Consider the following 12,052-nt stretch of genomic DNA (forward strand, 5'->3'; position numbering starts at 1 on the left):
AATATGCTGTCATGTTATTTTCCTGTATGTGCATGTAGACTATTAAATCACAGGCATTTGCATTTATTTGGGTATCCGAACAAGATTGTGTAAAAGTACAGTTATTCATCTTATTTTAAGCTTTTAAAATGTGAATAACATTTTTTTTTATTTGTTTAGTTGCTAATTAAAGAACTGCTGCATGCAGTAATTTAAGGAAAATGTTGCCCGCTTTAGTTGTCTTAAAAATATGAGTTTTGTAACCTTGTTGAACTCTTTATTGTTGGTGATGTATTGTTTGTTCTATGAAGCATTCGTAACCGTCAGTACGCGGCCATAAAACAAACTCATGACAGGAAAGAGAATACAAACATGATTGCATTTTCATTTTGCTCTTATTCTGCTCCTCTGCTCTGGTTATTGGACTTTTATCTAATCACTTCACTGCTTTGCTTCTTCGTTTGTCCTGCTCTTCTACAGGATTTGGAGCCTTATAGATCACGCACTGATAGCTCGCTGTAACATGGAGGAACCGATCCGCTGTGCCGCTGTGAGCACTGATGGTATTCACCTGGCGCTGGGAATGAAGGATGGCTCATTCACTGTCCTAAGAGTCAGGTGGGAACGCCGTTGAAAAGGCGAACAGGAGATTTTCATCCTCAGGGAATCTCTTTCGCTCAAATGAAGGCTCTCCATCTCAGCTCTTTCATTCAAGATACATTTCTCTGCTTCCCTCCAGAGATATGACAGAGGTAGTCCACATCAAGGACAGGAAGGAGGCCATCCATGAGCTGAAGTACTCCCCCGACGGGGCCCACTTGGCTGTCGGCTCTAATGATAACTCAGTGGACGTCTACGGTGTGGTGCAGAGGTACAAGAAAGTGGGCGAGTGCATCGGCTCCAACAGCTTCATCACACACATGGACTGGTCCACGGACAGCAAGTACCTGCAGACCAACGACGGCGGCGGCAGGAGGCTCTTCTACAGGATGCCAAGTAAGTGCAAGGCCATCGACCGCTGTGTCCCCAGATGAATTGTGATGTCAATGGAGCTGCTTTGTGAGGTAGAATGTTTTCCTTCTTTTGTCGAGGTGGGAAGGAGGTGACCAACCGGGAGGAGCTGAAGCTGGTGCAGTGGGCTTCGTGGACGTGCGTGTTGGGCCCTGAGGTTAATGGAATATGGCCCAAGTACTCCGATATCAACGACATCAACTCTGTAGAGGCCAACTTTAACAATCAAATCTTAGTAACAGCTGACGACTACGGATTAGTCAAACTTCTACGATACCCATGTATAAAAAAAGGTAAAGAATATTTAATCTTTTAATACTGAAAAGAGATTAACGTATCGGCGTGTTGCTCATGCATTTCCTCTTGATTTCAGGTGCAAAATTTAAAAAATATTTAGGTCACTCAGCCCACATAACCAATGCCAGATGGTCACATGACTACCAGTGGATCATAACTATCGGTGGTGCCGATCACTCGGTGTTCCAGTGGAAGTTTGTTCCCGAAAGAAAGTCGAAAGAAGCTCTGCATATCGCCCCACAAGGTGAGACATACCCACTCGCTCTTTGTATCACTATACTTTCCCCTCACGTGGGGATTTAATTTCATCCCAAAATGTCGATGTTACCTCTGATCAATCCATTTAGGAATACCGCAGTGTTACGTTTTAATGTAGCTGCTGACTTGCATTACTGATATTACTCATTTTACAAAATCAGCGGCTCCTGCCAGTAAGACATCATCCAATTAGGCTAAGTAGAGAACCCTGATGGAAATTTTGATGTCTGCTCAGTCTCCTGCTCAAATGAGTGGGAGACTTCAGCAAAATTTCCTTTAAATACCTTTTATGCTTTTGAAGGGAAATAAGTAATATTTTGTTGTTTTACAGAGAGTTATATGATGATACCGCTGTCTGTGTGTTAAATACAGAACTGGAGTCAGGCAGTGATTAGTTTGGTTTGCAGAGACACTGACAGAAGAGGGGACATTTGACCTGACTCTCTCCAAAGTAAAAATAAATTAAAAAAAATAAAGCCTATTTTGAAGTATAAAAGTTTGACTGTTTCATTTTGCTTCCAGTGTTTATGCTTAGATTGACTATTCACGTCCTGGTTTTAGCTCCATACTCAGACATAAAATTGGTATAGATGATATCAGCAGACTCTCCGCAAATAAGCATGTATTGATTATTACTGCAAGTGTCTCTTTTTCTGTTACTTAAACAGTATTTTCACTAATATCAGCCTGTTAAAGGGATTTTTTTAATTTTTTTTTTTTTATCACTTTACATTTCTTTGTGACCTATAAGGGCTTTTATGAATGTGGCATCGTGCACACTGCTCCCACTACCCTTGTGAACTGGATGTGCGAAACCACCAGAGAGCAATGCACCAGATTTTTCCTTCTCCTTCTCTTTCTCAGCGAACTATCATTCCTATAAAGCTGTGCAAAGGAACGGCCATCCCATTAATTAAGACAAATCCAATAAAAGTGAATGAAGCTTGGAAAGTATAATTGCATTGTCATTCCCAAGTCATATTTTTTTTCCAGAGGCTGAGTGCAGTTGTGCTTTGTGAAATTAAACCACACACTAACTGCCTTTCCTTTTAATTTTCCTAATGGATCTTGTGAGGAGCCGCCCTTAGCTGCCAGCGCTGCTTATGGCTTTGTCCTGGCACGGTCTCACCGTGCTGCATCAGCATTTTTATATATTTGTCTTGAGCGTTGTCACTGTGAAGCACGACAGGCTAATAAATAGGAGATGTCGTAGTATCATTACATGATCGACCCTCACTCCCCCTGAAACTGGATGCAGTGTTAGTTGTTTTTTTTTCCCACTGTGTGTGCAGCAGGATATTTGTTCTGATTTAGAGGCAGGGGAGGATTTTACTGGCTAACTGTGATGTAACCTTGTTTCTGCCTGCAGAGACCTTGGCAGACTCTAACAGTGAAGAGTCGGACTCCGATCAGTCAGACGTACCTGAGATGGACTCGGAAATCGAGCAGGAGACACAGCTGACGTATCGACGACAGGTTTGTGATGAAATAAAAAAAATCTTTTTTCCCTCTTTAAACCCCATCATATCGTTTATTAAACAGCACGTAAACACTTTTCTCCACGCGTGCAGGTTTATAAAGAAGATCTACCTCAGCTCAAAGAGCAGTGCAAAGAGAAACATCGAGCAACGGCCATGAAGAAGAGGGAGAGAGCGCCGGGGAGCGGGGTGAAGCTGCACTTCATTCATGGGTAGGCAACTGTAGGATTTTCAGATTTCAATATCCTTCATGCATGGTCACTACATGAAGCCCTTTAACAGTCTTTTGTCCAAAACACTTCACCATCTGTTGTTTTGTTTGCAGCTACAGGGGCTACGATTGCAGGAGCAACCTGTTCTACACCCAGACTGGAGAGATAGTCTACCATGTAGCTGCTGTAGGCGTCGTGTACAACAGACAACACAATACCCAACGTTTCTACATGGGTCATGATGATGACGTCCTCTGTCTGGCTATCCACCCCCTCAAGGACTTTGTAGCAACGGGCCAGGTAGCTGCCAGGACTTCTAACATGAAATATTCAAGTATTTGTTTGTGGGTCCTTAAAAAAAAAAAACACTTTTGAGCTGCTGAAATCTGGAATTTCTCTGCAATTTCACTCATACTGGCTTTACTTTGTAAATTCTGTGCATATAAATGCTTTTTCTGTCTATTCAGGTTGGCAGAGATTCCTCAATCCACATATGGGACACCGAAACTTTAAAACCCATGTCCGTGTTGAAGGGTTTCCACCAGCTCGGGGTGTGCGCGTTGGACTTTTCAGGTAGCACCCAGTGCTGTTTTTTTTTTCTGGCTATATTTAGCGAACCTACTCAGACAGATTCAGCAGGACATACTTAAAACACTCACAAATGCTTCCAGACATCCTGATTTCACTGAGGAACAATTTTTTTTTTAAATTTCACACATAAGGGAAACTGTTGAATTCATAAGAAACACTGACAATCCTGCTTCTGACATCTTTTAGTCACGACAGTCTGACAGCGTAAAGGAAGAGCGGTTTGTCTCTCCATCCTTTAATTGGCCCCAGATAGAGGCATGGCATTGACCTGTACGTCAGTGAAACACCTGCCGTACATCAAACCCACCAGGATGCTTTCATGTTGCTTACAAGGGCCAAACTTCAGTGAACCGAAGCAGGCGCTGGCTCTCTCTGTGCTGTACTCAATGATTTTTTTTTTTCCCCCCCTCCACAGCGGATGGCAAACGGCTAGCCTCGGTGGGCCTGGACGACAATCACACCATTGTGCTGTGGGATTGGAGAAAGGGGGAGAAGCTCTCTGCCATGCGGTTAGCACAGTTATATTACAATGTTTACACGGCTGCAAGTCGGCCTTTTCTGCATGCAACAGCTGCTGCTCTCACTTCCGGAAAGCTTTGACTAACCTTTCTGTTAACTCTGCAGACTGTTTAAGCACGCTTAGTTTAAATATGGACATTTATTAATGAGAGCTAAATTGAAACCACTTTGCTGTGCGAGGCTGATTGATGAAGGAGTAGAAAGAAAGGGAATTACCTTTTTAGATTACAGGGCTGCTCCTCTGCGATACTAAACCCTGCCTGAGTCTGAATGGTCGGAGTAGAAGTTTGCCCCAGGGCCTCGGCTATAGATCCATAATTAACGAAAAATACTTTTGATTCATCTACGGGGAGCTTTTTCCTGCTGAGTCCGGGCTGCTTGATATAACCAACGTTAGTTTCACAAGGAAAAATATAAAGAAAACGTCTGTCTTTTAAAGATGTGCCCTGTTTCCCAGTATAAGTACAAGTACAAGCAGCATATAAAAGCAAATGGGTTGCAAAAATAATCAAGCAGTAAAACAGATAAATGGAAAGTGAAGTTAACCAGAAACAAATTGGACAATAAAGATAAAAGTCGACATTTTAAAAAGGGTATCAAAGATAAAGTAAGATTTACGCTCGGAGTTTACGAGAGAACGTAATCCTGAGCACAAGTGTAACGGACTGATTTCCTTTACCACCAGAGACAATGGTGCAGATGATGGCTGTGTGCATTGGATGTAAATGATACATGCGACCAGATATGGGGCGCACTCAACAGGCCTGGATTACTTTACCAGACCTGAATTATGAATTTCTTCAACACACGAAAGGTGTTGATTTGTAAACATTTTCAGTTAAATTTTCTGGTAAAGAAAAAAAAAAAGAAGTATGTGACCTGGAAACCAGAAGTAACCAGAAGTATCTAACTGGAAAAACATCCATAGCCCAAAATAATTTTTTGCTTTTGCTTTGTTGCTCTTCCTACTTGATGTTCATATTTAGTCTCTACTCCATTGAAATTCCCCCCCCGGCTACTTTGGAGCAGTGCATTGCGGGTTGCTCTCGCTGCAGCTCAGGGACAGCTTGGAGCAGCACTAATCTCCTTTGCAGACCCTGGTGGGCTGTGGGGGTGAGGTGGGCAGAGGGAAATGGGGTCTGACAGAGCCTGGCTTGTACAGCGCCACTGACGACGTCTTTAGCTGGCAGAGGAGGAGTCGGTAGGAGACAAAGAGGCTGAGGAGGGTGTAGGAATCTAAAGAGATTAGCAAGGAAGAGCCAAGATGAAGACGAGATAAACCACGGTGAAATTGTGTAAAGCAATAAGCAGGCAAAACAGTGAGACACTTAAAAGTGGGCTGGATTGTTGTTGTAGGTGTTGTCATTTAGTTTTCTGCAAAATAAGTACATTTATATCAATGAAACTTAATACATCAATAAGATTTAGTCTCAAAATACATGCCCACATTACTAAGATTAATACTCCTTTAGTCATACATTCAGTTCAATTTAAAACATTTTTGAAATAACCTCCTAATTAAATGACAGAATTCATTAATTATATCTTTTTCATAACATGTTTTTACAAAGTTGATCCTGTAGTCAAACAATACATATCAATAAGTTTATATTCACACAATGCTTCACAATGCTTTGTCCATGCTTCAGAATTTAGTTTCCATTATTAAAAGTCGTCTAGTTTTGTTTATATGGACCTTGAATTGTCGCTTTCAGACACAGGATATTTATTCTCTATATCTTTGGTCCCGATGTACTCGTCACTCCAGCTGTAAAAAAATGCAGTTGAAATTAAATGTTGTCTCTCTCAAGACCAAGATGCAATAATAAAAATAAATATAAAAACATATTAAATGTGCTGAAGCTTGAAAAAAAAATGTACGAGTCTTTTGTCTATATTTTGAGATGTGCGCTTTGTTTTTCAGGGGAAGCAAGGACAAGATATTTGTTGTCAAAATAAATCCCTACCTGCCCGACAAGCTCATCACAGCTGGTGTGAAGCATATGAAGTTCTGGCATAAAGCTGGTGAGACACGTATTCTTTTCTGTCGACTAGAACAGGCTCTAATAAGCAGAGTTCAGGCTGAGCTGGGACACGTCCGACTGCGAGTTGTCTGTCTGCTTCCCTTTCAGGTGGTGGTCTAATTGGGCGCAAGGGGAACATGGGGAAGACAGAGACGATGATGTGTGCTGTGTACGGCTGGTCGGAGGAGATGGTGTTTTCGGGCACGTGCACGGGGGACATTTGCATCTGGAGGGACATGTTCCTGATGAAGACCGTGAAAGCTCACGACGGCCCTGTGTTCAGTATGCACGCTCTGGAAAAGGTAGATCACAAACCCAGGAGGAGGGAAGCGTCTTTATATATAAAGTCAAATGGGCGTTTTCACTTTTTTTAAGCATTTTTAATATTAATGGACGTCTCAGATATTGCAAAAATTTGAAAATGCTGTTAATCTATCATGATTTTTTTTTAATAATCCTAGATAGTAATTCCCCAATCTGTCCCGGTTTAGCTCCCCCTTTTTAATGCAGGTAGTATTACATTAGTGACATGTTTAATCAGCAGGAGATCACTGCAGCTTTAATGTGCCGATATTTTATCTCTAGGGATTTGTGACTGGAGGAAAGGATGGCATAGTAGCTTTGTGGGATGACACTTTCGAGAGATGCCTCAAGACCTACGCCATAAAGAGAGCTGTCCTCGCTCCCGGCTCCAAAGGTAAAAAGGTCGTCCTGTTCTCAATTGTCCTCCGCCGTCCGTGGATCAGTCTTCTGCTCCAGCGATATAATACAACCATCAAATGCAAAATCCATTTAAAGCATTCAATGCTTTTAGCTGGAATGAAGATTGCCTCCATGTCTCCTGGTTGGAGTTCAGGCCTCTGACTTCACTCTGTGATTCATCGCCTCTGCAGGGTTGCTCTTGGAGGACAATCCCTCCATACGTGCCATATCTCTCGGCCACGGCCACATCCTAGTGGGGACCAAGAACGGCGAGATCTTGGAGGTGGACAAGAGTGGCCCCATCACTCTGCTGGTCCAGGTAAAATGAAGAGGAAAAAAACATGTCACACACATCTAATAATATATATCCTGCTAGTACGTCAGATTCAGCCTGTACCCATCTCAGTGATATCGCAGACAGGATATTCATGAGGAAGATAGTTTCTCTGCAGCACGATGAGTTGGCAGTCTGTAACTCGACAGCTGCAGATGAAGTTAACTTCTTCCAAGTCAGAAAAGATTTGAAAGGTTGAAGATTTACCCAATTTAAGCATTCAAACTTTTTTGCATTGTGTTGCAATTGCAGGACTGTTGTAAAGCATTTTCTTTGGGGGTTGTGTTCAAACTCTAACTAAAGCTTACATTAAACTTCTCAACTCGGTGCGTCATTTAATGCACCAACAACAAGGTGACAAAATGCTGATGTCATGGATTACTTATCCATCCAAAATTATTTTCAGTATTATGCGTAAACGAATAGCGAGCAGCTATTACCTGGAAGATAAGGTGATCTAACAACTGATGGTGTTCTGGTGAGAAGGTGAATGTGTGAGGACAGATGTCACGTTTCTCTTTCTGTATCTTACAGATGAGCCAAAAGGTGATGAATTACTGCCGCTCGGTGAAGGATTGTTAATTTACTTAAGTGCTCCTGCAGCGTCTCCTGGCCTCCCTTGATTGTAGGCAGACAGCATATGCTATTGATTGCCCTTTACATTGCACATTCTGATGGATGGAATCAATTGATGAGAGACGAGAGCCAAAGGTTATTTTTGACCATTTGGTCCACAGCTAAAATTCTAACAAGGTTACGATGTTCGATGAATGAAAACTCTATTAATGAACTTTGTCATGCAGGAGCATTGGTAACTATAAATTGTAAGGAAAGAAAGCAGAGACTTGTGAAAATGGTGCACAATGGGTCTGCCTGTTTGCTGTGCTGTGCTGTCAGAAAGGAGGCAAATGGAAAGGCTAGGCAGATGTTGTTGCTCTACATGTGTCCAAAACATCAGACCTGACTTTAAACGGGAAGCCAAGAAGTATAGGTAGTATTGGGTGGTAAACTGCAGACCATTTTAAACCCCTTGTCGAGCTAAATGGACGTAGTTCCACATGTAACGCAACAAAACAAACATAATCAACGAGTTGGGAGCCGAAACTTCAAATGACTTCATACCTGATGGCCAATTAAATATGTTAATAAATAAATACGGGTTGTTAGAGTGAGTTGAGCCACTCTAGATGAAATATTTATGCTGTCGTGTGTGTCTGCAGGGTCACATGGAGGGTGAAGTGTGGGGCCTGGCCACTCATCCCCATCTCCCTCTCTGTGCCACCGTCAGCGATGACAAAACCCTCCGCATATGGGACCTCTCGCCGAGCCACTGCATGCTGGCTGTACGCAAACTCAGGAAAGGTGAGTCACCGCTGAAACGCGAACGGCCGAGTGCACTTTCTGACAGGATACACACCGGTCCCAGGGCTTTAACAGGCGACCTGTTCCTCCGCAGGCGGCCGTTGCTGCTGCTTCTCCCCTGATGGCAAAGCCTTAGCGGTGGGCCTGAACGACGGCAGTTTCCTCATCGTGAACGCGGACACCCTGGAGGACCTGGTGTCCTTCCACCACCGCAAAGACATCATTTCTGATATCAGATTCTCTCCAGGTCTGTGGTTCACCTTCACAAATTCTTCGCCAGGCCACTGCGGCCATAAAACACCTCTTAAAATCCTGTCTGAGAAGTGAACGGCCCTCTAAAATCCCCGTGCACTCCAAAGCATCAGAGTTTACAGTATGTGGGCTGCCGTGCAGAGTTTCAGCAGGTGTACACATTTCCCTCCCCGCTGTGAGTCGGGGAGATATTGCTGCAGGCCTGACCCAAATTAATGCCGTCCTGTAATAAGGCCAGACAGAGAAACAGCAAGAGAGGAATGAGAAACAGTGGGGGCGGACAAAGTGAGAGCAAGAAACTAAACTCTCTTTCGCTTGGACACTTAACCTTAATCTACAATGCAAGGGATCCCGTTTCTCCACCTAACACCCATCAATCCCTGAGAGCATACGTCTCGGGGAAATGGCTTTTAGTATGCTTAAAACTATCACTTATAATTCGTTATTTTTGCAATGTTAATGTCTTATTTTTACAAGTGTGCAGCCAAACGTTTGTCCAATGGCGGATTTTAAATTTGTTCACTTAAAACCACAAATGGGGCCAGAGAAGAAGTCCGGAGATCACCAAGATGACATGTTTGCCTGTTGCTGTGTTTAATTGATTTAGCCAACCGGATATATTTTCTGCTGGTGCAAAACATTTTGCCAATCTTATCTCGTAGATAGCGACATACTTCATTATCGAAAGCTTCCGGTGGCGCGAGCCGAAAGGTCAGCGCCAATGTCAATATGATTTAGCCACAGAGGACCAAGAGTTGTTGAGATAATTCTGTCTGGACTGAAGCGGTGGGTTAAACCACGTGAAACTAACCGACACTTTATTCTCTTTTTCCCAGGAGCTGGGAAGTACCTTGCAGTAGCATCAGGAGACAGTTTTGTGGATATTTACAATGTAATGAGCAGCAAGCGGGTCGGCGTGTGCAAAGGATGCCTCAACTACATTACCCATCTGGACTGGGACAAAAGAGGTGAACATGCTTGCTTTTATACTATTGTCTCAGAAATTCCTTGCAGAAGAACCAGTTACGGAGTCTCTGAAACCCAGTTAACCACCCGGCCACGGCCCCACCGGGCTCTTTCATTCATTCACAGGAAAACTCCTCCAAGTCAACACAGGTGCTAAAGAGCAGTTTTTTTTCGAAGCTCCTCGTGGCAAGAGGCAGACCATCCCGGCTACAGAGGTAAGCAGGGAGAAAAGGCACACAGGAGCAGCCGTGGTTATGATGCTGTTGGCCCATATTTTCCCCTCGGGATCAGAGGAGGCTCGGGGAAGGGCAGTGATGCATTTCCATGGCCCATATATTTTTTTTTTTTTTACCAGTATCGTTCTAATTTTGGCAGCGGAAGCGGGATAGTGTTTAGGGTACCTTTTAATACGTTGTGACATTCAGACACCTTGCGAGGCGCACAGCGGAGGGGAGAACGGAGAAAATAAGGGTCAGCGATGATGCATGCCGTTAGGTCACGTCTCAGCGGAGCATCAGATGTCCTCTTCTACTTTTGCTCTCATCTCATTTTATCCCGTTGTGATGCATTTGTCTTTCTCTCGCATTGCTTACATGAGTCTCGAGGCACTTGATCACTGCGTATGGGCCTATGTGGTTCTACTTTCAGCTGTTTATATTGTTTATTTGGACACTACAAAATTAACATTTGACTCTCCTGCAAACTATTCTGAAACTTGTGGAAAAAGTATTTCTAAGTAATAAATATGTAATATTCACATCAGATATATTCCATCTTTTGAAAGAGGAAAATCATTTATTATACTTTTTCCTTAACAAGTGAGCTTTAACCTGCAGATGGTTAAAAATGCTGCCGTCTCTCTTGCATTTTTTTTTTTTATTTATGCTCAGAGCACATTTATCTGTCAGTGAAGCCACAGGAGTAAACTTCTGAAATGTCACGTTGTTTCTCCGGAGTTTGTGCGACATTTATTGTGAAACACTTTATAAGTCTTATTTTGAAAAGTCCTATATATATATAAATAGATTTTCACTGACTCGGTTCAGGTGGACAAGATCGACTGGAGCACGTGGACGTGTGTCCTGGGAGCGTCTGTTGAGGGCGCCTGGCCTCTGATCAGTGAGGTCACCGAGGTGACCGCCGCCTGCCTTAGTAACAACAGGAAGGTGCTAGCAACGGGAGATGACTTGGGATACGTCAAGCTCTTCAGATATCCTGTCAAAGTAAGACACTGTGCAGAGAATTATGCACAATCTCGTTTGAGCGTTTCACAACTCGAGGCGGAGTTTTCAGATTAATGCAAATGTTATGTAAATGCTGTGTTAATGTCACAAGTGTTAAATAACTGTTGTCCCTCTCCCCCAGGGGAAGTACGCGAAGTTCAAACGCTATGTGGCTCACAGCACACATGTTACCAACGTGCGATGGACCCATGACGACAGCCTCCTGGTGACGGTCGGCGGCGGCGACACGTGCCTCATGATCTGGGCCCACGAGCCCGAAGGCCACCGGGAGTTCAAACAGTGCGACAGCGAGGAGTCGGATATTGAGAGCGAGGACGACGGAGGCAAGAGTCCATCGTGTCATTGAGGTTTTTTTTATTTACAGGACCTTTTTGTTTCTGCATCCAAATCATCCTTCCCACGTCTTTTGAAAAAGGTTACGACAGCGATGTGACGAGGGAGAACGAGCTCAACTACACCATCAAGGCCTTATCCGCCAACATGCGACCAATGACGGGCGTGAAACCCCACCTGCAGCTGAAGGAGCCGTCGGTGGACGAAAGGTATTCATCACTGAAGCTGTGATGGAGCTTTAAAGATGCTCAGACGAATGCTCTTTAACACTTATATAAAACTTACAACGACGTCAAACCTGCCTTCTTCAGACAACACATCTCTTCTATTCCTCTGTGCATCCTTTTCCCTGCCCTGAAATAACTCCGCCTTTTCTGCTCTTCTTCTGTCTTTGGCTGTCCATCTGTCATTATCCTGCTTCGTTCTTTAATTCCACTTGAAGACAAGGGGTAGTTCGGTAAGTTCCTGTGATTGCATATGCTAATTTTAT

The 12,052-nt window shown here is 43.5% G+C and overlaps 1 protein-coding gene across 2 annotated transcripts in view; it reads left to right on the plus strand.

The window, feature by feature from the left end:
* The window catches only part of eml5 (EMAP like 5), a 36,808-nt gene that overhangs the window by 15,960 nt on the left and 8,796 nt on the right, over positions 1 to 12,052 (plus strand). For both annotated transcript variants that reach the window (XM_069152129.1, XM_069152131.1), the window contains 21 exons: positions 460 to 597; positions 719 to 975; positions 1,071 to 1,283; positions 1,364 to 1,531; positions 2,915 to 3,021; positions 3,117 to 3,235; positions 3,349 to 3,535; positions 3,703 to 3,808; positions 4,242 to 4,335; positions 6,270 to 6,370; positions 6,478 to 6,671; positions 6,955 to 7,066; positions 7,263 to 7,390; positions 8,626 to 8,767; positions 8,862 to 9,014; positions 9,856 to 9,987; positions 10,112 to 10,200; positions 11,032 to 11,208; positions 11,351 to 11,552; positions 11,645 to 11,771; positions 12,005 to 12,019. In XM_069152129.1, the coding sequence (XP_069008230.1) occupies positions 460 to 597; positions 719 to 975; positions 1,071 to 1,283; positions 1,364 to 1,531; positions 2,915 to 3,021; positions 3,117 to 3,235; positions 3,349 to 3,535; positions 3,703 to 3,808; positions 4,242 to 4,335; positions 6,270 to 6,370; positions 6,478 to 6,671; positions 6,955 to 7,066; positions 7,263 to 7,390; positions 8,626 to 8,767; positions 8,862 to 9,014; positions 9,856 to 9,987; positions 10,112 to 10,200; positions 11,032 to 11,208; positions 11,351 to 11,552; positions 11,645 to 11,771; positions 12,005 to 12,019 (2,961 nt within the window). The remainder of the gene's footprint in view (positions 1 to 459; positions 598 to 718; positions 976 to 1,070; positions 1,284 to 1,363; positions 1,532 to 2,914; positions 3,022 to 3,116; positions 3,236 to 3,348; positions 3,536 to 3,702; positions 3,809 to 4,241; positions 4,336 to 6,269; positions 6,371 to 6,477; positions 6,672 to 6,954; positions 7,067 to 7,262; positions 7,391 to 8,625; positions 8,768 to 8,861; positions 9,015 to 9,855; positions 9,988 to 10,111; positions 10,201 to 11,031; positions 11,209 to 11,350; positions 11,553 to 11,644; positions 11,772 to 12,004; positions 12,020 to 12,052) is intronic.

This window comes from Embiotoca jacksoni, unplaced genomic scaffold (genome assembly GCF_022577435.1).
Source record: "Embiotoca jacksoni isolate LCO1_2020_lvr unplaced genomic scaffold, fEmbJac1.0.p SCAF_18, whole genome shotgun sequence".
NCBI classification, from domain to species: Eukaryota; Metazoa; Chordata; class Actinopteri; family Embiotocidae; genus Embiotoca; species Embiotoca jacksoni.